The sequence below is a fragment of the Bubalus bubalis genome, chromosome 18 (genome assembly GCF_019923935.1).
Source record: "Bubalus bubalis isolate 160015118507 breed Murrah chromosome 18, NDDB_SH_1, whole genome shotgun sequence".
In the NCBI taxonomy this organism is placed as follows: Eukaryota; Metazoa; Chordata; class Mammalia; order Artiodactyla; family Bovidae; genus Bubalus; species Bubalus bubalis.
The window spans coordinates 54,126,855-54,143,429 of NC_059174.1; the positions used below are offsets into that span (position 1 = coordinate 54,126,855).

At 52.1% G+C, this 16,575-nt stretch overlaps 1 protein-coding gene across 2 annotated transcripts; it reads left to right on the forward strand.

Annotated features, from left to right (window-relative positions):
- The first annotated feature begins 7,232 nt into the window (after nt 1–7,232).
- Nucleotides 7,233–11,433, forward strand: SELENOW (selenoprotein W). Of its 2 annotated transcripts, XM_006080946.4 has the most exons (6): nt 7,316–7,473; nt 9,263–9,287; nt 9,407–9,460; nt 9,634–9,708; nt 9,811–9,909; nt 11,060–11,433. In XM_006080946.4, the coding sequence occupies exons 1-5, from the start codon at nt 7,445–7,447 to the stop codon at nt 9,889–9,891; spliced, it is 264 nt and encodes an 87-aa protein (XP_006081008.2). In that variant the 5' UTR covers nt 7,316–7,444; the 3' UTR covers nt 9,892–9,909; nt 11,060–11,433. The 2 variants fall into 2 exon arrangements, with proteins under 2 accessions (XP_044786738.1, XP_006081008.2); XM_044930803.2 differs by lacking the exon at nt 9,811–9,909 and having other exon boundaries at nt 7,233–7,473.
- The last annotated feature ends 5,142 nt before the right edge of the window (nt 11,434–16,575 follow it).

Genomic DNA, 16,575 nt, shown 5'->3' on the forward strand with positions numbered 1-16,575 from the left:
TAAGGGTGGTGTCATCTGCATATCTGAGGTTATTGATATATCTTCCGGCAATCTTGATTCCAGCATTAATCTTTAAGGAAATGCAATTTTATTTTAATTTTTAAAGTATTTCATTTTTAAAAAAAATGTATGTATTTGACTGCACCTAGTCTTAGTTGCACGTGCAGGGTCTTGGACCTTCATTGTGGGATGCGGCATCTTTAGTTGTGGCAGGTGAGCTGTTACATGTGGTATATGGGATCTGCTTCCCTGACCAGGGATGGAACACAAGCCCCCTGTATCGGGAGCTCAAAATCATAGCCACTGAACCACCAGAGAAATCCCGACAAACGCAAAATTAACACAATGAGATAGTTCCCCAGGCCCATTGGAATGTTGAAATGAAAAAAAACTGAGTCTTCCAAATGCTGGTGAGGGTTAGGATAGGGATGAAGCAACCAGAACTCTGGCACCTGGCTTGTGGGAATATGAAATGTTACAACCTCTATGGACAACAGTTCAGGAGTTTCCTTAAAAAATGAACCATACGCCCCACTATGATCCAGGAATTTCACACCTAGGTATTTATGCCAGACAGAGGAAAGCCTATGGCCATGCAAAGACGTGCGTACACGAAAGTACAGAGCAGCTTTGTTTGCGTGTTTGTGAACAGCTGGGGGAGCTCCCTGGGCTTCCCAGTTGGTGCAAGTGGTAAAGAATCTGCCTGCCAATGCAGGAGACGCAAGACTCAGATGCAGTCCCTGGGTCTGGAAGATCCCCTGGAGAAGGAAATAGCCACCCACCACGGTATTCTTGCCTGGAGAATCCCATGAACTGGGATTTTAGAGGAGCCTGGCGGGCTACAGTCCATAAGGGTGGCAAAGAGTCGGACACGACTGAGCAACTCATACTTCAGCCCGTGGGACAGGCTCCAGACTCGGGGCAGCCCTCACCATGTGGGAAGGGGGGTGAACCCCCCAAGGCCACCCAGCCAGGTGTGGCTCCAGGGACCTGCGGGTCCCAGGTCAGCAGCCTCAGGGAAGATGTAGTGTGGGGAGGAGTGAGGGGGTAGCCCCCGACAGCGAGCGGCACCCCGAGATCACTGTGCCCCCTCACACCCCTGATGCAGGGCTTCTCCCCACCCCCGCCGGGGCTCCCGGTACCTCGGCTCCCGTCGCCCCCCTGGCCGCCTGCTCCTGCGTGTGCAGCACCTCGGGGCTGTTGGTGAAGACGCAGGTGGGGTGCAGCACAGTGCCCTTCTGGGTCTGGGTGTGGAAGATCCTGCTCTTCCCGCTGCCAGGTTCCCTCTTCCAGGAAGCCCTCCCTGACACAGAGCCTCGGGTAGCATCTTCCCTGGGACAGGGATGAGGCAGAGGCTGGATCTCCTGGCTTTTCAGAAGTCCAGGCCTCCTTCACCCCCTTGGAGCTTTCAGCGTTAGTCGCTCAGTCATGTCCGACTCTTTGTGACCTCATGGACTGCAACCCGCCAGGCTCCTCTGTCCTTGGGATTCTCTAGGCAAGAATACTGGAGTGAGTAGCCATTCCCTTTTCCAGGGGACTTTTGGATTCAGGCATCGAAACCGCGTCTGCAGCATTGCAGGCATATTCTTTACCATGTGAGCCACCAGGGAAGCTTTCGAGGTCCCCGACAAGTCCCCACCTCACCCTATCCCCACCTCCCCACCCTGCTTTTATCCATCGTGCTGACAGGAAGCTGGTTCAGAGCACAGGCTCTGCAGTCAGACAAGGCCTGGTGTGACCTCAACCAAGTACCTCAGTTTGCCCATCTGTAAAATGGGATGATTACAGTTCCTGCCTTTTAGGGCCCGAAGGAGACTTTTATGTCTTTGTATATTCAAGGGCTGGCTGCTTTTATTAGTAACAGAGCTGCATCCCCTGATCTGTTTATAAAACTCCCCACCATCCTTCCTGGCTTTATTTTTCTTCCCAGCACTTGCTACAGCCTCTTGAAATCCCTGTTTGTTTCTGTTTTCCTGTGTCTGTCTCCTTGACCATAACATGAGTCCCAGAAGGCAGGGACCATGTCTGCTTACTGTGTGACCCCAGGCCTGCGGAGCTTGGGTGCGGGTCACTGCGAGGCTGTGGGTGGGAGCCTCTGTGTGCCATGTCATTGGGCTGCAGTGTCTCTGCCTGAGTGTGTCTCTGGGGTGGTGTGTGGTTGTGCAATGGTGTTCAAGTCGAGAGGCATCCCAGTGAGTCTGGCTGGGTTATTGTGTTAGTTAGTGTTGTGTGTGTGTGTGGTTGTACTGTTGTGTGCTGGGGTCTGCCTCCCAGGGTGGCACTGTGGTTGTATAGTCTCACTGTGTGTCTTGTCCCTGCCATGGTGATGTGTACTATTGTATTACTGCGTAATTGTGTGCCTTTGTCTCTTGGGAGCAGGTGGGGTTGTCTGTTGCTGTGTGCGTAGGTCAGCGGGCATTAATGATCCTGTCTGTGTGTGCAGCTGTGCGGTTGTGTATCAACGTCCGTGACCAAATCCAGTGGTGTGTGCTCTGTATACAATCGTGTGTCCCAGTGAGCAGGATCTCAGGGTGGGCTGTTGTGTCTCTGGCTGGATATGGGTGTGTTGTGTTATTGTGTGTCCAGGGTACAGTTGTGTGTTCCGCCACATGGCCGAGGAGAGGCGGCAGTCATTGTGAATTGTGTGTTTGGAGGTGTTGATGTTGTGATCCTGGCTGGGCTGTTGTGTATTGAGACTGTAGGGTGTTTTTGTGTCGCTGTGTAGCAGAATAGAGGTATGTGGTGTGTTGTGTCTCTGGTTGGGCTGTGGTTTGTCTGGATGTGCAGTGGTTTAGCCAGATGAAGGTGAGAGCTGTGTGTTACCATTTGTGTGTGTGTGTGTGTATGTGTGTATACACGTGTGTGTGTGAGGGAGAGTGAGCAAGCAAGGAATGGTTCCCCAGCTCCAGAACCATGACTAATGCCTCCAGCCTCCCCCATTTCTTGGCGACAGAGACCTTTTTGTTCTCAGTGGCATAAAGGGGGTGTTTCACTCTTCAGGCCCCTGGCAAATTCTCAGCCTTAAGTCCGGTCAACAAAACAGCCTCTGGGTATTTGCCCTGTGCCCAGCCACTTGCTGCGTATTTGAGAACATCAGACCTGGGACAACCAGAGCGGTTGGGGTAGTGATAGGGGAGCCCTACAGGGACCCTGGCCAGCCTGAGGGCTGTGGGCGGGCTTCCTTGATGACAGCATTGTTAGAAGATAATTGTGGGGAGAAAAGACTTGGGGAAGAGACTTTGGGGAAACCGAGACTCATACAGATCTAAAAGTTAACACGTGTTAAAGATTTCACTTAACCCTGTGAAGTGTTACAACTGGTTCAGAGGAGACTCAAAGAACAGACACACTGACTTCCCTAGAAGTCCAGTGGTTAAGACTCCGCACCTCCAGTGCAGGGGGCGCAGGTTCGATTCCTGGACGGGGAACTAAGATCCTATGTGCTGCAGGGTGTGGCCAAACAATAAAAAGTTAAAAAAAAAAAAGAACAGTTGCATTTATAGATCAGAGATAGTGAATCAAAAATGCAAGTAGAGGCAAAACATTGGGGGGGGAGTCTTATGGTCTCAAAATTTGTGTTTCCCCCAAATTTATATGTTGAAATTCTGCTCCCCAAAGATGATGGTATGAGGAGGTGGGGTCTTTGGGAAGTGCTGAAGTCATGAAGGTGGAGCCCTCGTGAGTGGGATTAGTGCCCTTAGAAAACAGGCTCCAGGGAGCTCCCCAGTCCCTTCCACCTGGTGAGGTCACAGCGAGAAGGCACCAGCCATGAACACGAGAAGGCCCTCATTCAACCATGCTGGCACCTTGATCTTGGACTGCCAGCCTCCATAACTGGGAGCAATACATGTCTGTTGTTTATAAGCATATAAGCCGTAGTATTCTGTCATAGCAACCCAAATGGACTAAGGGAGGTAGGGTTTTCCTTCCAGACAGAATTTATGTGCATACCTCTATAGAAGATTCATCGTGGAATTTCCCTGGTGATCAAGTGGTTAAGACCCTGCACTTCCAATTCAGGGCGTGCGAGTTCCATCCTGGTTGGAAGACTAAGATCCCACATGCTGTATGGCACGGCAACCCGCCTCCACCGCCCCCCCCAAAAAAAACAAAAACACGAACAAGCAAACAAAAACAGATGTATCTTGTGTTGCCATCACTTACCTACAGTTTATACAGGGTTGTAAAACAGACCCCATAGAATCAGGTAACTCTGAATGATTGGTTACAGTTCGAATTATCTCCCACCCAGAATTCGTCTGTGAAGTCCTAACCCCCAGCAGCTCAGAATGTGACCTTGTTTGGAAATAGGCTTGTTGAAGATGTAACGGGTGAAGAGGAGGTCATTCGACATAGGGCAGGCCCTAACCTAAAATGACTGGGTCTCATAAACTGGGGAAACTTGGACCCAGACATGCGCACTGGGAGCGTGTCCTGTGAACGTGCAGGCAGAAACTGGGTGATGCGCTTATAAGCCAAGGAACACCAAAGATTGCCAAACACCAGAAGCTAGGGGAGAAGCAGGGAGCAGATTCTTTCTCACAGCACTCAGGAGGAAACAACCCTGCTGACACCTTGATCGCTGACTTCCGGCCTCTAGAACCATGAGATAAATGTCTGTGGTTTAAGTTACTCAGTTTCTGGTGCTTAGCAATGATAGGATGATTAGCAAACTAAGACCAGTGGTCCTGTACGATGTGAGAGTTGGACCATAAGGAAGGTCAAAAGAGGGACCATAAAGAGAGCGCCAAAGGATTGATGCTTTCCAACTGTGGTGCTGGAGAAGACTCTTGCGAGTCCCTTGGACAGCAAGGAGATCAAACCAGTCAGTCCTAAAGGAAATCAACCCTGAATATTCACTGGGAGGACTGATGCTGAAACTGAAGCTCCAATACTTTGGCCACCTGATATGATGAGCCAACTCAATGGAAAAGACCCTGATGCTGGGAAAGATTGAAGGCAGGAGGAGAAGGGGACGACAGACGACCAGACGGTTGGATGGCATCACCAACTCAATGGACATGAGTTTGAGCACATTCTGGGAGATAGTGAAGGACAGGAAAGCCTTGTGTGCTGCAGCCCATGGGATAATAAACAGTGACCACAAGGCTTAGTGACTGAACAACAGCAACAGATGTATTAATAATATGGAGAAGCCACAGTTTACCAAAACACAAAAATTCTCCTACAATATGTTGGAACTGATTCCTGGAGGATGAGCAGGATCAGGGAGCAGGGAAGGGTAGAAATAGCTGTGCAAAGGCCCAGAGGTGGGTGAGTGGGTGAGGTCCAAGATTCCATGTGGCTAGGGCACTGAGAGGGACCAGAAGGGAACAATGGGGCCAATCAGGGGCAGAGCATGCTAAATCTTGGGTTATCTTGTTGCATTTTTTTTTTCTTTTGGGCCAAGCTTCCCCTTCAGTTCAGTTCAGTCGCTCATTCATGTCCAACTCTTTGCGACCCCATGGACTGCAGCATGCCAGGCTTCCCTGTCCATCACCAACTCCTGGAGTTTACTCAAACTCATGTCCATTGAGTCAGTGATGCCACCCAACCATCTTGTCCTCTGTTGCCCCCTTCTCCTTCCGCCTTCAATCTTTCCCAGCGTCAGGATCTTTTCCAATGAGTCAGTTCTTCGCATCAGGTAGCCAAAGTATTGGAGTTTCAGCTTCAGTAACAGTCCTTCTAGTGAACATTCAAGACTGATTTCCTTTAGGATGAACTAGTTGGATATTCTTGCTGTCCAAGGGACTCTCAAGAGTCTTCTCCAGCACCACAGTTCAAAAGCATTAATTCTTCGGCATTCAGCTTTCTTTATAGTCCAACTCTCACATTCATACATGACTACTGGAAAAACCATAGGTTTTACTAGATGGACCTTTGTTGGCAAAGTAATGTCTCTGCCCTTTAATATGCTGTCTAGGTTGATCATAACTTTTCTTCCTAGGAGCAAGCGTCTTTTAATTTCATGGCTGCAGTCACCATCTGCAGTGATTTTGGAGCTCACAAAAAATAAAGTCTGTCGCTATTTCCACTGTTTCCCCATCTATTTGCCATGAAGTGATGGGATCAGATGCCATGATCTTAGCTTCCCCTTAGGAGATCCCAGTTTCCCCACCAGGGACTGAACCCTGGCCACCATAGTAAAAGCCTGGAATTCTAATTGCTGGACCACCAGGGACTTCCCAAGGCTTGGGTTTTTGTTCTGAGCACCCCGGGAGCCTGAAAGACACCTGATTATGGGACACTGATTACGCCCAGCTGCGTGTTAACTGCTCTGCATCACAGGCTCATTATACTGACACCTGCCCAAGACCACTGAGATCACACAGCTGGCAGCAATAGCGGGTGGGAATTGAACCTAGTCTGCCAGGAGCCCCAAGATATCAGGATCACGGCAGGTGAGGATCAGGGGGTCAGAGACAGAAGCTGGGGCGGGAAGACCTCGGGCAGGGCTGAGGGCAGGGACTTCGGCTATTTTTCCATTGCTGTATCTTCCTATGGCATCACCGACTGGATGCACATGAGTTTGAGTAAGCTCTGGGAGACGGCGATGGACAGGGAAGCCTGGCCTGCTGCAGTCCATGGGGTCACAAAGAGTCGGACAGGACTGAGCGACTGAACTGAGCTGTATCTTCAGAACCTATGACTGCAGCAAGGTACCCAATAGGTATTTGTTAAATGGGTAAACATTCTCTGAAGGCATTTATGCCCGGAAGAGGAAACTGAGGCTCAGAGAGATGCATCGACTTTCTAAGCCCTAATAACTCAGCTGCCAACTTCTAGCACTTTCCATGAACCCCTTGCCTCGAAGAGGTCTGGAAGGCGCAAAAGGGTGGGTGGGTTGGTGGGGAGTGGGGGACTTCAGTGCTGATTAGACGGCGCCCGGGTCTGGATGCCAGGCTTTATTTAATAAGGCAGCGGGTACCCCGGACCGCTCACTGAAAAAAACCTCAGCTTCAGGGGCCGCCCATGTGTACCCCGAATCCTTGCGAACTCGGCCCCCTTTCCCCCTCAGGCCGCCCTCAAGGTCCTCCCAGCGAAATGAGCAAGGTCAGTTGCAATTCCGTTTGCAACCGGCAGCGGTTGGCCCTGAACCCCCGCCCCATGAGACCGTACCATTCTGGCTCGGAAGAGGGGGGCCGGGAGCGGGGTGCGCAGAGGGCTCTCCTGAGGACCCCCTCTGCTAGGGTTTTCCCTGGCCTCACAGCGGGCGAGGGGGAAGATTTGCGTGGCGGGCTCAGGGCGGTGGGCGGCAGAATTCTTCTCGCCCCCGCTCTGGGGGCCTCTCCTCATCCCCCCCTCTTCCGGCGTTGGTCCGCGCTGCGGAACGCGGAGTGTCAGGCCTGTGTGCGCACGCCCCGCCCGGGGCGCAGACCTCACCTTCCCTCGCCCGGGTTGGGATCGCGAGTCCGCGCAGCAGCGGGCACCGCGGTCCGGAGCTATGGCGGTCGTCGTCCGAGTAGTTTATTGGTGAGCACGCGGGCCAGAGGTGCCCTCTTCGAATCCCGCCCGGGCCCCGCCCTGTCCCGGCGGAGCTGGGCTCTGGGGGAGTCGGGGATGCGCGGGGGTGGGGGCAGGACCCTTGGGGAGCCTTGCACTGGGGAGAGGGTTCCGTGTGGGTGCGGTGGGCGTGGGAGGAGGCGGAAAACAGAGGACGTTGATTTCTCGCCCCCCCCCCCCCCCAATTTGTGACATTCTAGACGTCTCAGGTCCTAAAAGGTAAAACTGAGACACGTGTGTGTCGTTTTAAACGGCTCCCCCCGCCCGCCCCGATTCCCGGGCTCATGGTGGGGAGCAGGTGGGGGTCGGCTTGTAATGCAAGAGGAACCTCCCTGGGCGCCTCGGTCTCCCCTCCCCCGGGACCGGTCGTCGGGTGGGGCCGGCCAGAGTCAGTAGGTTCCAGATCGTCCCGGCCTGTGTTGGGCAAGGACTTAAACCCAGCCGGTGGATGCTTTTTTCCTATTAACGCTCCCCGTTTTCTGACCCCACTTTCCCCATCCGTAGAGGGAGTGATTTTCTTAAAATTTATTTTTGATTGTAGCATCATTGCTTTACCATTTTGTGTTGGTTTCTGCCATATGTCAACGAGAATTGGCCATAGGTGTACATATGTCCGCTCCCTCTTGAACCTCCCTCCCACCCCTCTAGGTTGTCGTCTTAATGGTTATGGCGGAGGGAGTGCGGTGTATTGGGTGTTACACATTTGATCTAATTGCCCGCTTTAAGGGTGAAAACGTGTCTGCTCGGCAGGAAGTGTTCTGTCCCGTAGACCGTGTCACAACCCTGGCGCCTTGGACTGTACTGGCCTGCACAGGCATGCTGGCCTGTAGGCGCTTAATAAATACATGTTGCCTGAATTTCCTTTCCCAGAAACTCCCTGGGCGGGGATTTTAACTCCATTCTACAAGTGCGGAAACCGAGGCTGGGAGTGGGGCACGGGCGGATCACAGGGGTAACCCGCACCCGGGTCTGCTGGCTGTCCTGTTTGAAATGTCCACTTGGGGCGGGGGAGGAGGGTCCCTGCCTGGGGCTTTGAAAGGTTCAGATCTGTCACTGCGTTAGCAGTGTCCCTGCCCGCAGAGTCAAGCAGAGGGTAGAGTGACATTTTGAGGCGCCTCCCCTTCCCCTCCCCCTGCTTTGCCTGTGCCCCAGACTCCGGTCCCGAAATAGTCTGCGTGGGGGTGGGGCGGGGCGGGGCGGGGCGGCGGTTATCCTTCACCCTCAGGCATGGGAGGGCCTTGGGAATCCTGCAGTAATGGTTTCCCTGAGGCTTGGGTACCGGCTGTGGGTGGGGCTGCTGTCGTGGGGCAGCTCTCCTCCTGACCTGGCTCTCTCCATTTTGCCTCCCTCTCCCCTCTGCCTCGCGCTTGTGCTCTCGCCTCGTCGCCCCGGATTCTGTGCCACCCCCCCACCCCACCCCACCCCACGCTCTGTCTCTCGTCTCCCTTGCTCTATGCATTTTCCTTGTGTGGCTGGCTCCCTTCCCGTGCCTCTCCATCTCTGTGCTGCACCCCACCCCCGTGTGCCCCTGTGTCTTTCCTCTCTTTTGAGAGTGTCTGTCTCCTCCTCCTTGTATCATCCATGTCCCTCTTCATCTCTTCCTGCTTCCTCCCCCCATTTGCCTCCGTCTCCTTGCCTGCCTTGCCTCTCCCCTCCCATCCCTGGATCCCCACTGTCCCTTTCTCTCTCCCCTCTCCGGATCTCCATTGTCCCCATCCTCCTCTCCCGGGACCAACTCTCTTGGACACGCTCCCACCAGTGGCGCTTGAGGCTACAAGCCCAAGGTAAGCCATGTGGTCCCAAGAGGCTGCCCTGGAAAGTGGAGGGGGGGGTTAGCCCATGGGGGGGGAGCCCGCCCATGTGGCTTCTGTGGACCTTGGTGTGACCACCCACCTCTTTCCAGTATCTTCAGCTCAAGAAGAAGTTAGAAGATGAGTTCCCTAGCCGTCTGGACATCGTGAGTCTGGGGAAGGGGAAGGAGTCAGACATGGGTCTTGTTTGTATGTCCCTCAGCCCTGGTGGCAGCGGGGGTGGTTTGGGTCAGCCCCCTGTGTTCTCCCTTCCCTGGGAAGGGGCAGGTGTCCGCAAGGGGGCATCTCTGCCCCTCCAGCATCTCTTCCTTCTCCCCAGTGCGGCGAGGGGACTCCCCAGGTCACCGGCTTCTTTGAAGTGTTCGTAGCGGGAAAGCTGGTTCACTCCAAGAAGGTATGTCTGTCCATCCTGCCTTACTGGGGGCCAGTGGGGGGTTGGGACTGGGGTTGGCGTCTTGGTCCCAGCCCACCCCTCCCCTGGTCCTCCCTTCTCCAGGGAGGCGATGGCTACGTGGACACGGAGAGCAAGTTTCTGAAGCTGGTGGCCGCCATCAAAGCCGCTTTGGCTCAGGCCTGATGTGGCCTGAAGGCACAGGTGAGGGGGGCCCCGCCCTGAGGCCACAGAGCTGACCCCTGGTTCCCAATGGACTCCAAACCCGAGGGCTAGTTTCCAGCCCAGTACATTCCGGAACAAGTAGCAATTTCCACTTTGTTCTCTGGACCATAGCACTGCTTTTCAGCATCTTCTGAGCCTGGTTTTCAGTGTTCGAGCTTCTGTGTTCCAGATGAGCCCCAAATCGAGCCTACTCTAGAACTGGGCCCTGGTCACTAACCTAGTCCATAACCAAGCTCTGGCTCCTGGCTTTTGAGATCCTGGAAGCAGTTTCTACCCTCCATCTAAGCTTGAGTTGCCGGTTCCTGCCCCACGTGTGCTAGAATTGAGCGTCCGTCCCAGGAGCCTGTGGACCCAGCCCCCTGCCCCCAGCATGCTTTGCACCAGCAACCTGGTTCTCAAATGCTTTGACCTCGAGTTCCATTTCTCCTCATCCTCACTGGAGCAGAATGAGGCTGCTTTCAGTGGGAATTTGGACCTGCAGTACAATTTGAATTAATGCAGTACAAAAATACAAATGTCTTGCCTCCTATGCAGGTCTGAAAAGGAGGGAGTCTCCCCAAATTACCCAAAAAAAAAAAAAAATGAATTGCATAATTGCAAAAAAAGGAAAAAGATGCACAAAGAAAAAGGAAAAAAAAAGAATTCCATAATTCCAGGCTGCATGAGCTGGCTATGCGTGGGCAGTTGCTGTCAGGAGGGAGGGAGTGCCCCTTTGGTGGGGGACTTGAATTCTTAAATGGAGCACATCTCTTGCAGAAACACACCATTTGCCACCTCCAGACTGTCAGTTACTCAAAGGCGTTTGCTTAAACCAGCATGAGGTTTGCTTGGATTCTCGAGAAGTCCACCAATGATGATTTTATCTAAGATAAGCCAAGATGGGATTCATAGAAAAGAGAGAGGGGAAGGAGTGACTCTTGTTCACAGGTTGCGTGCAATTTCAGGAGTCCCGAAACCCCCCGTCAGGCTCAGTGACTCTTGCAGGACTCAGAACACGGCAGAGCTGTTCCACTCCCCGTTACAGTTTATTACAGGGAAAGCTTAAGAGATGAGAGGCAGGGAAGCGACTGGTTTTCATCCGGCCTCTCCCGGTAGTCTGAACCCCGCTCCCCGCCTCTTCTCCGCACAGACCAGTAACCGTGGCCCAGCCCCTCTCGGCAGACGCTTCATGACAGGAAGGACTGAAATGTCTCGTGGACGCCTGGTCCTTCCCTGATGTTCTCGCGGTCGCCGGTTGGAGCAGAGATGGACACCCCTGGTCTTTGCCTGTGCGTGTGTGTGTCCCCCCGCACGCTGGTCCTGGTGCCTTCCCCATCCCTCATCTCCCTGCATCTCCACCGCCTCCCCCATGTCTCCCTTCTACCCTGTGGTGTCTGGGGTGGTCCTGCTCCAGGCTTCCTTTTCAAGGGGAAGCCGAGAGGAGGATCAGGATGAGTGAGTATCAGATTTCAGCAGTGATGGCAACAGCTCACAGCTCAATAAATGGTGATGAGGTTAACAAAACAGGCCTGTGTCTGCGTGTGTCCATTTTCCCCTGGAGCCGCCTCCCGCTGGTCTCCGCTCCAGGAAATTAGTGACTTGGTAGTGTGGAGCTAGGACCAACTCAGGGCTGAACTTTCCAGTGGTCCCTCAAACCAAGGTGGAGGTGGTCTCTGGACGCCCCCTGGTGCTCCCTGGAGCCGCCACGGGTGTGCATCCTCCAGGTTGAAGTGGGTTCCTGGTTCCTGTGTTTGGAGGTAACCTGGCAGCGACTGGGAGAAAAGTGCTGGGTGTTGTGTTAGACTGTCTCACCCCTCCTAATGTCTGCCTGCCCCCTTTACCGTCCTCGCACTGGAGATGAGTTGTCCTCACCTCCTAGCTCGGAGTTTGATCCCATGACTTGCTTTGGCCAGTGGAGTGAGGCAGATGTAACCATATCAGGTCTGAGCCTGGACCTTCGGAGGCCTGGTGGTCCTGCCGGTGTCAGGACACTGGGCAGGGCCTGGCAGTCTCACAGGCTCAGTTCTTAAATCTCTCCTGTGGCAAGATGGTAAAAGTGATGGGAGTCTGGCCACTGATGTCCTTGTGTACAAAACTCAATTTATTTTGAGGGAAGTCCCACCATGGTCAACTTTGGAACATTTCCACCACCTCAAGGAGAAACCCTCATACTCTAGAGCACCCCTCCAGTCCTGAGCACCCCTTTGGTCCCCAGCACCTCCCTTCCCCCCGCCCCTCGCCCCCACCACCCCCCCACCGCCCTGGAGCAACTACTAATCTACTTTCTGTAGATTTCCCTATTGGGAGATTTCATAAAAATGGAATCGTACAATATGTGTGGTCTTCTGTGGCTCCTTTTGCTTGGCATAATGTTCTCAAGGTTCGTCCATGTGGTGATTGGCGCACATCAGACCGTCATTCCTTTTTATGGCTGAATAATTTTCCACTCTGTGGGCCACCATTTCATCAGTTGGTGAGCATTTGGGTTGTTTATACTCCTTGGCTACTGTGAGCAGTGCTTCTGTGAACTTCCGTGTACAAGTTTTTGTTTAAACACCAGTTCTCACGTCCTTTGGGCAGACAGCTAGGAGTGGAACAGCTGGGTCAACAGCAGTGATTTTTAAAAGAAGAACTTTCCTGGCAGAAGGTCATATGAAGACCATTAGATTTTGCTCAGAATTGAACTTTTTTTTTCTTTCATTTGAGGAACTTTTTTTTTTTTAATTGTTTATTTGGCTGCCCCGGGTCTTAGTTGCAGCACGTGGGATCTAGTTCCCTCACCAGGGATCGAACCAGGGTCCCCTGCATTGGGAGCGCAAAGTTGTAGCCACTGGGCCACCAGAAAATTCCCTTAAGAAACTCAATGCTTTTGGTGGCCACAAAGTCTGCACTTATTTCAAATATTCTAACCCAATGAACTCTCAAACCTTGAGTCACAGAAATGAAGTCATTTCTCCCCTAAGCCAAATGCTGACCCATGAGATCACACCTGTGCTCCATGGATCCATACCCAGTATCATCTGGAAAAACTCTCATGACAACCATCAATAGTACCAACAAGAAGCAAAGCCCTCACTCATCTTCGTTGGTAACAATTCTGACAATTCAGTAAATTCTGCCGGTTTAGATCTAAACCAGGTAGGTGGATTAGGACTCAAGGAAGCTTGAGCTTAACCCCACTGGAGCCTGCGTGGTGGTACCATCAGCTCTCCCTTTGGTTTAGCCATGTCACATCGTGCTACCAGTTGGTAATTGAAATAAGACTCTCAAGTCCTTTGTTTAAGCAAGAAATCTAGTGGGTCAGGCTAGGCTGGGTTCTGCTTCCGTGGAAACACACAAAAACAAACGCAAATCTCAATGGGTTAAACCTAGCATGTGCAAAGCCCTCTTCAGGGCAGGTGTCCTCCCTGCACCCATTCAGTGACCCAGAGCAGCATTTGTCCAGTAGGACTTTGTGATGATGGAATTTTTCTGTATCTGCTCTGTCCAGCACCATGGCTACTGGGCACATGCCACATGGTGCTATGGAGAGCTTGAAGGGTGGTGGATGTGACTGAGGAACTGAATTTTTAATTAATTCATTTATTTTTGGCTGTGCTGTGTCTTCATAGCTGTGCTCCAGCTTTCTCTAGTTGTGATGAGTGGGGGCTACTCCCTAGCTGTGGGGCACAGGCTTCCCATTGCGCTTACTTCTCTTGTTGCGGCCCACGGGCTTTAGGCACACAGGCATCAGTAGTCCTGCCGTCTATGGGGTCGCACAGAGTCAGACACGACTGAAGCGACTTAGCAGCAGCAGCAGCAGCATCCATAGTCATAGCCCACAGGCTTAGTTGCCCCGAGGCAAGTGAACTCTTCCCAAACCAGGGATCGAACCTGTGTCCCCTGCATCGGCAGGCAGATTCTTAGCCACTGGACCACCAGGCAAGTCTGGAACTAGGAATTTTTATTTTACTTTATTTCAACTGACATTCAAATTCATGGCAAGTGTGGTGCATGGCTATCTTATTGAACAGTGCAGATCTAGATAGAGATTCTCTTCTGTTGTTGCACCTGGACCCACAGCATCCTCAATCCTCATGGCTGGGAAAAGAAACACGCACTAGCTCTTAAAAGACCTTAGCCAGGAAGTGACACACGTCTCAGTTCTAGTCGAAGCCCATTGGCCAGAATGGTCACAAGGCTCCACCCACCTGTAGAACCTACCTGGGAACGGTGGTCAGGAAAGGAAGGGGACCCCGAAAAAATGGTAAGCGCTAGAAATATCTACCAGGCTCCTTTTGATTTTACCTATGCGTGGAGGAGAAACAGAAAATACCATGACCCTGTTGTGTCTTCAGTTCAGTTCAGCTCAGTTCAGTCGCTCACTCGTGTCCTACTCTGCGTTAACCAAAACAATTCACATCTTCAAGAAAAAGAATTCAGCAGGATCGTCACTGGAAGCCTGAACTGGGAGAAACACTGAATTCTTTTCCAACAGCGACACCATGTGGCCACTTTGGAGAACTGCAGCTTCCCACATCCCCTCGGATCACCAGGAATCAGTATGCACTGCGATTCATGGGGTCGCAAAGAGTCGGACACGACTGAGCGACTGAACTGAACTGAACTGATAGAATCATTTCTTTGAGATTTTCTGTAAAGTGAATCACCATCTTAGGCTTGGTGACATGACACTTTTTTTTTTTTTTAATTTTGCCATATGGCATGCAGGATCTTAGTTCCCAGACCAGGGGTCGGGCCCACACTCCCTGAATTGGAAAATTATAGTCTTTTATTATTATTATTTTTTAAAAGATGCATTTACTTATTGGTTGTGGTGGGTCTTCCTTGCTTTGGGTGGGCTTTCTCTAGCAGACGAGGGCTACTCCAGAGTTTCAGTGCGTGGGCTTTTCATTGCGGAGGCTTCTCTTGCTGCGGAGCCCGGGCTCTAGGCACACAGGCTTCCGTAGTTGTGGAGCAAGGGCTTTGTTGCTCGGTGGCATATGGGATCTTTCCGGAGCAGGGGTCAAACCGGTGTCCCTTGAATTGCCAAGCGTAGTCATATTCACTGGACCAGGAGGGAAGTCTCCCAGAACTTTTCTGTATTTTCATGTTTTCCTTTCTTTAGCTTGTTGGGTGTTCATGTGTTTGGTTTATGCCTCATGGTGGCAAGATGGCAATGTTTAAATCAGAGCCTCAACCAATTTCTCTCTCTCTCTTTTTTTTCCCTCTATTTTTGAGGACCATTATGAACCTGGAGAATCCCAGGGACAGAGGAGCCTGGTGGGCTGCCGTCTGTGGCGTCGCACAGAGTCGGACACAACTGACACGACTTAGCAACAGCAGCCTGAACCTATGGGTTTTTACGTATTTGATGTCTTTCAACCTGCTTGAGAACGTTCTTTTGAAGCTTTAATGGTCCCACCTTTGGTTTCTTCAGGCTGGCCCCCGAGCGTTTGGACAGAAACCCCATCATCTCTGAGAGCTTTTTTGTGCTTTTGCTGTGACGAGATGGTCTCAGCTCACCTTCATTTTTCTGGCCTCAGACCTGGATCCAGTCTTTATGCCAAAACTCGGGTTACTCCCAGAGGGAAATGATATTTAGAGATGATAATCTGTGCTCCTAGCAATCTAGATGAGAGATATCAAAATCTCCAGGCCCTCAGGGGTCAAGACGCCCCATGTCTGTGAGTGGGAGAAACTCCCCATGTCTGTGAGTGGGAGAAACCCATTCCAATCAACAGTGCCTCTGCCTCTGGGTCTCACTCCTCTGCCCGTTTCTTCAGGGTGCTTCTGCATCGGTCCCTGACAGGGTCTGTTAGATAAGCAGGAGGCGCTTCTGTTACATCTTGGCAGCCCCCAGAGCCGTGGATCCTGTCATGTCTGTCCAAACCCCCTCCCCAGCCTCCGTCACCTGTCACATGGCTCCCTTCCCTCTCTCTTCAATTTGGTCTAATTTTTCTCTCTGCTCTCCTGAGGCCTGGCCAGCATAAGAGGATTGGAGCATTTGCTAAATGGGACCAGGACAGGGTCAGAGGACCGGCTGTGGGGAGACTCAGGGGCCAGGACAGCCGCAGGAGGGCGGTAGGGGGCGGTGGAGGAAGAGGGAGCTGGAAAGAGAGGTGAGTGATGCTCCCACCTGAGATGGGAAGAAACAGAGGGAGAGGGAAGGTTTTAAAAGGGAGGATACGCTCCCTGGCTGTGATGGTTAGCAGTATTTGCATGGTTGTTCGTGCATTCGTGGTAAGTCATATCCGACTCTGTGATCCCCCAGGGACGGTAGCCTGCCAGGCTCCTCTGTCCATGTGGATTCTCCAGGCAAGAATACTGGAGTGGGTTGCCATGCCCTCCTCCAGGGGATCTTCCTGACCCAGGGATCGAACCCCAGTCTCCTGCATTGGCAGGCAGGTTCTTTACTACTAGCGCCAGCTGGGAAGCCCTTTGCATGGTCACGGGCTGCATATTTAAAGAATAAATAAGCTAAGCTATAAATGAAGAGGGTGTGAGCAAGAGGGGGATGGAGGGACTGTGAGAGAAAAGAAACATTGTCTGGAGTTTCAAGCAGTATGCACTAGTCACTGTGCAAAGGACTAGGATTCCATCAACTCCTCATAAAACTCTTTTATGGACCTACAAAAACTGTATATATTTAATATATCCAGCTGAATGAATTTGGAGATAAGTGTA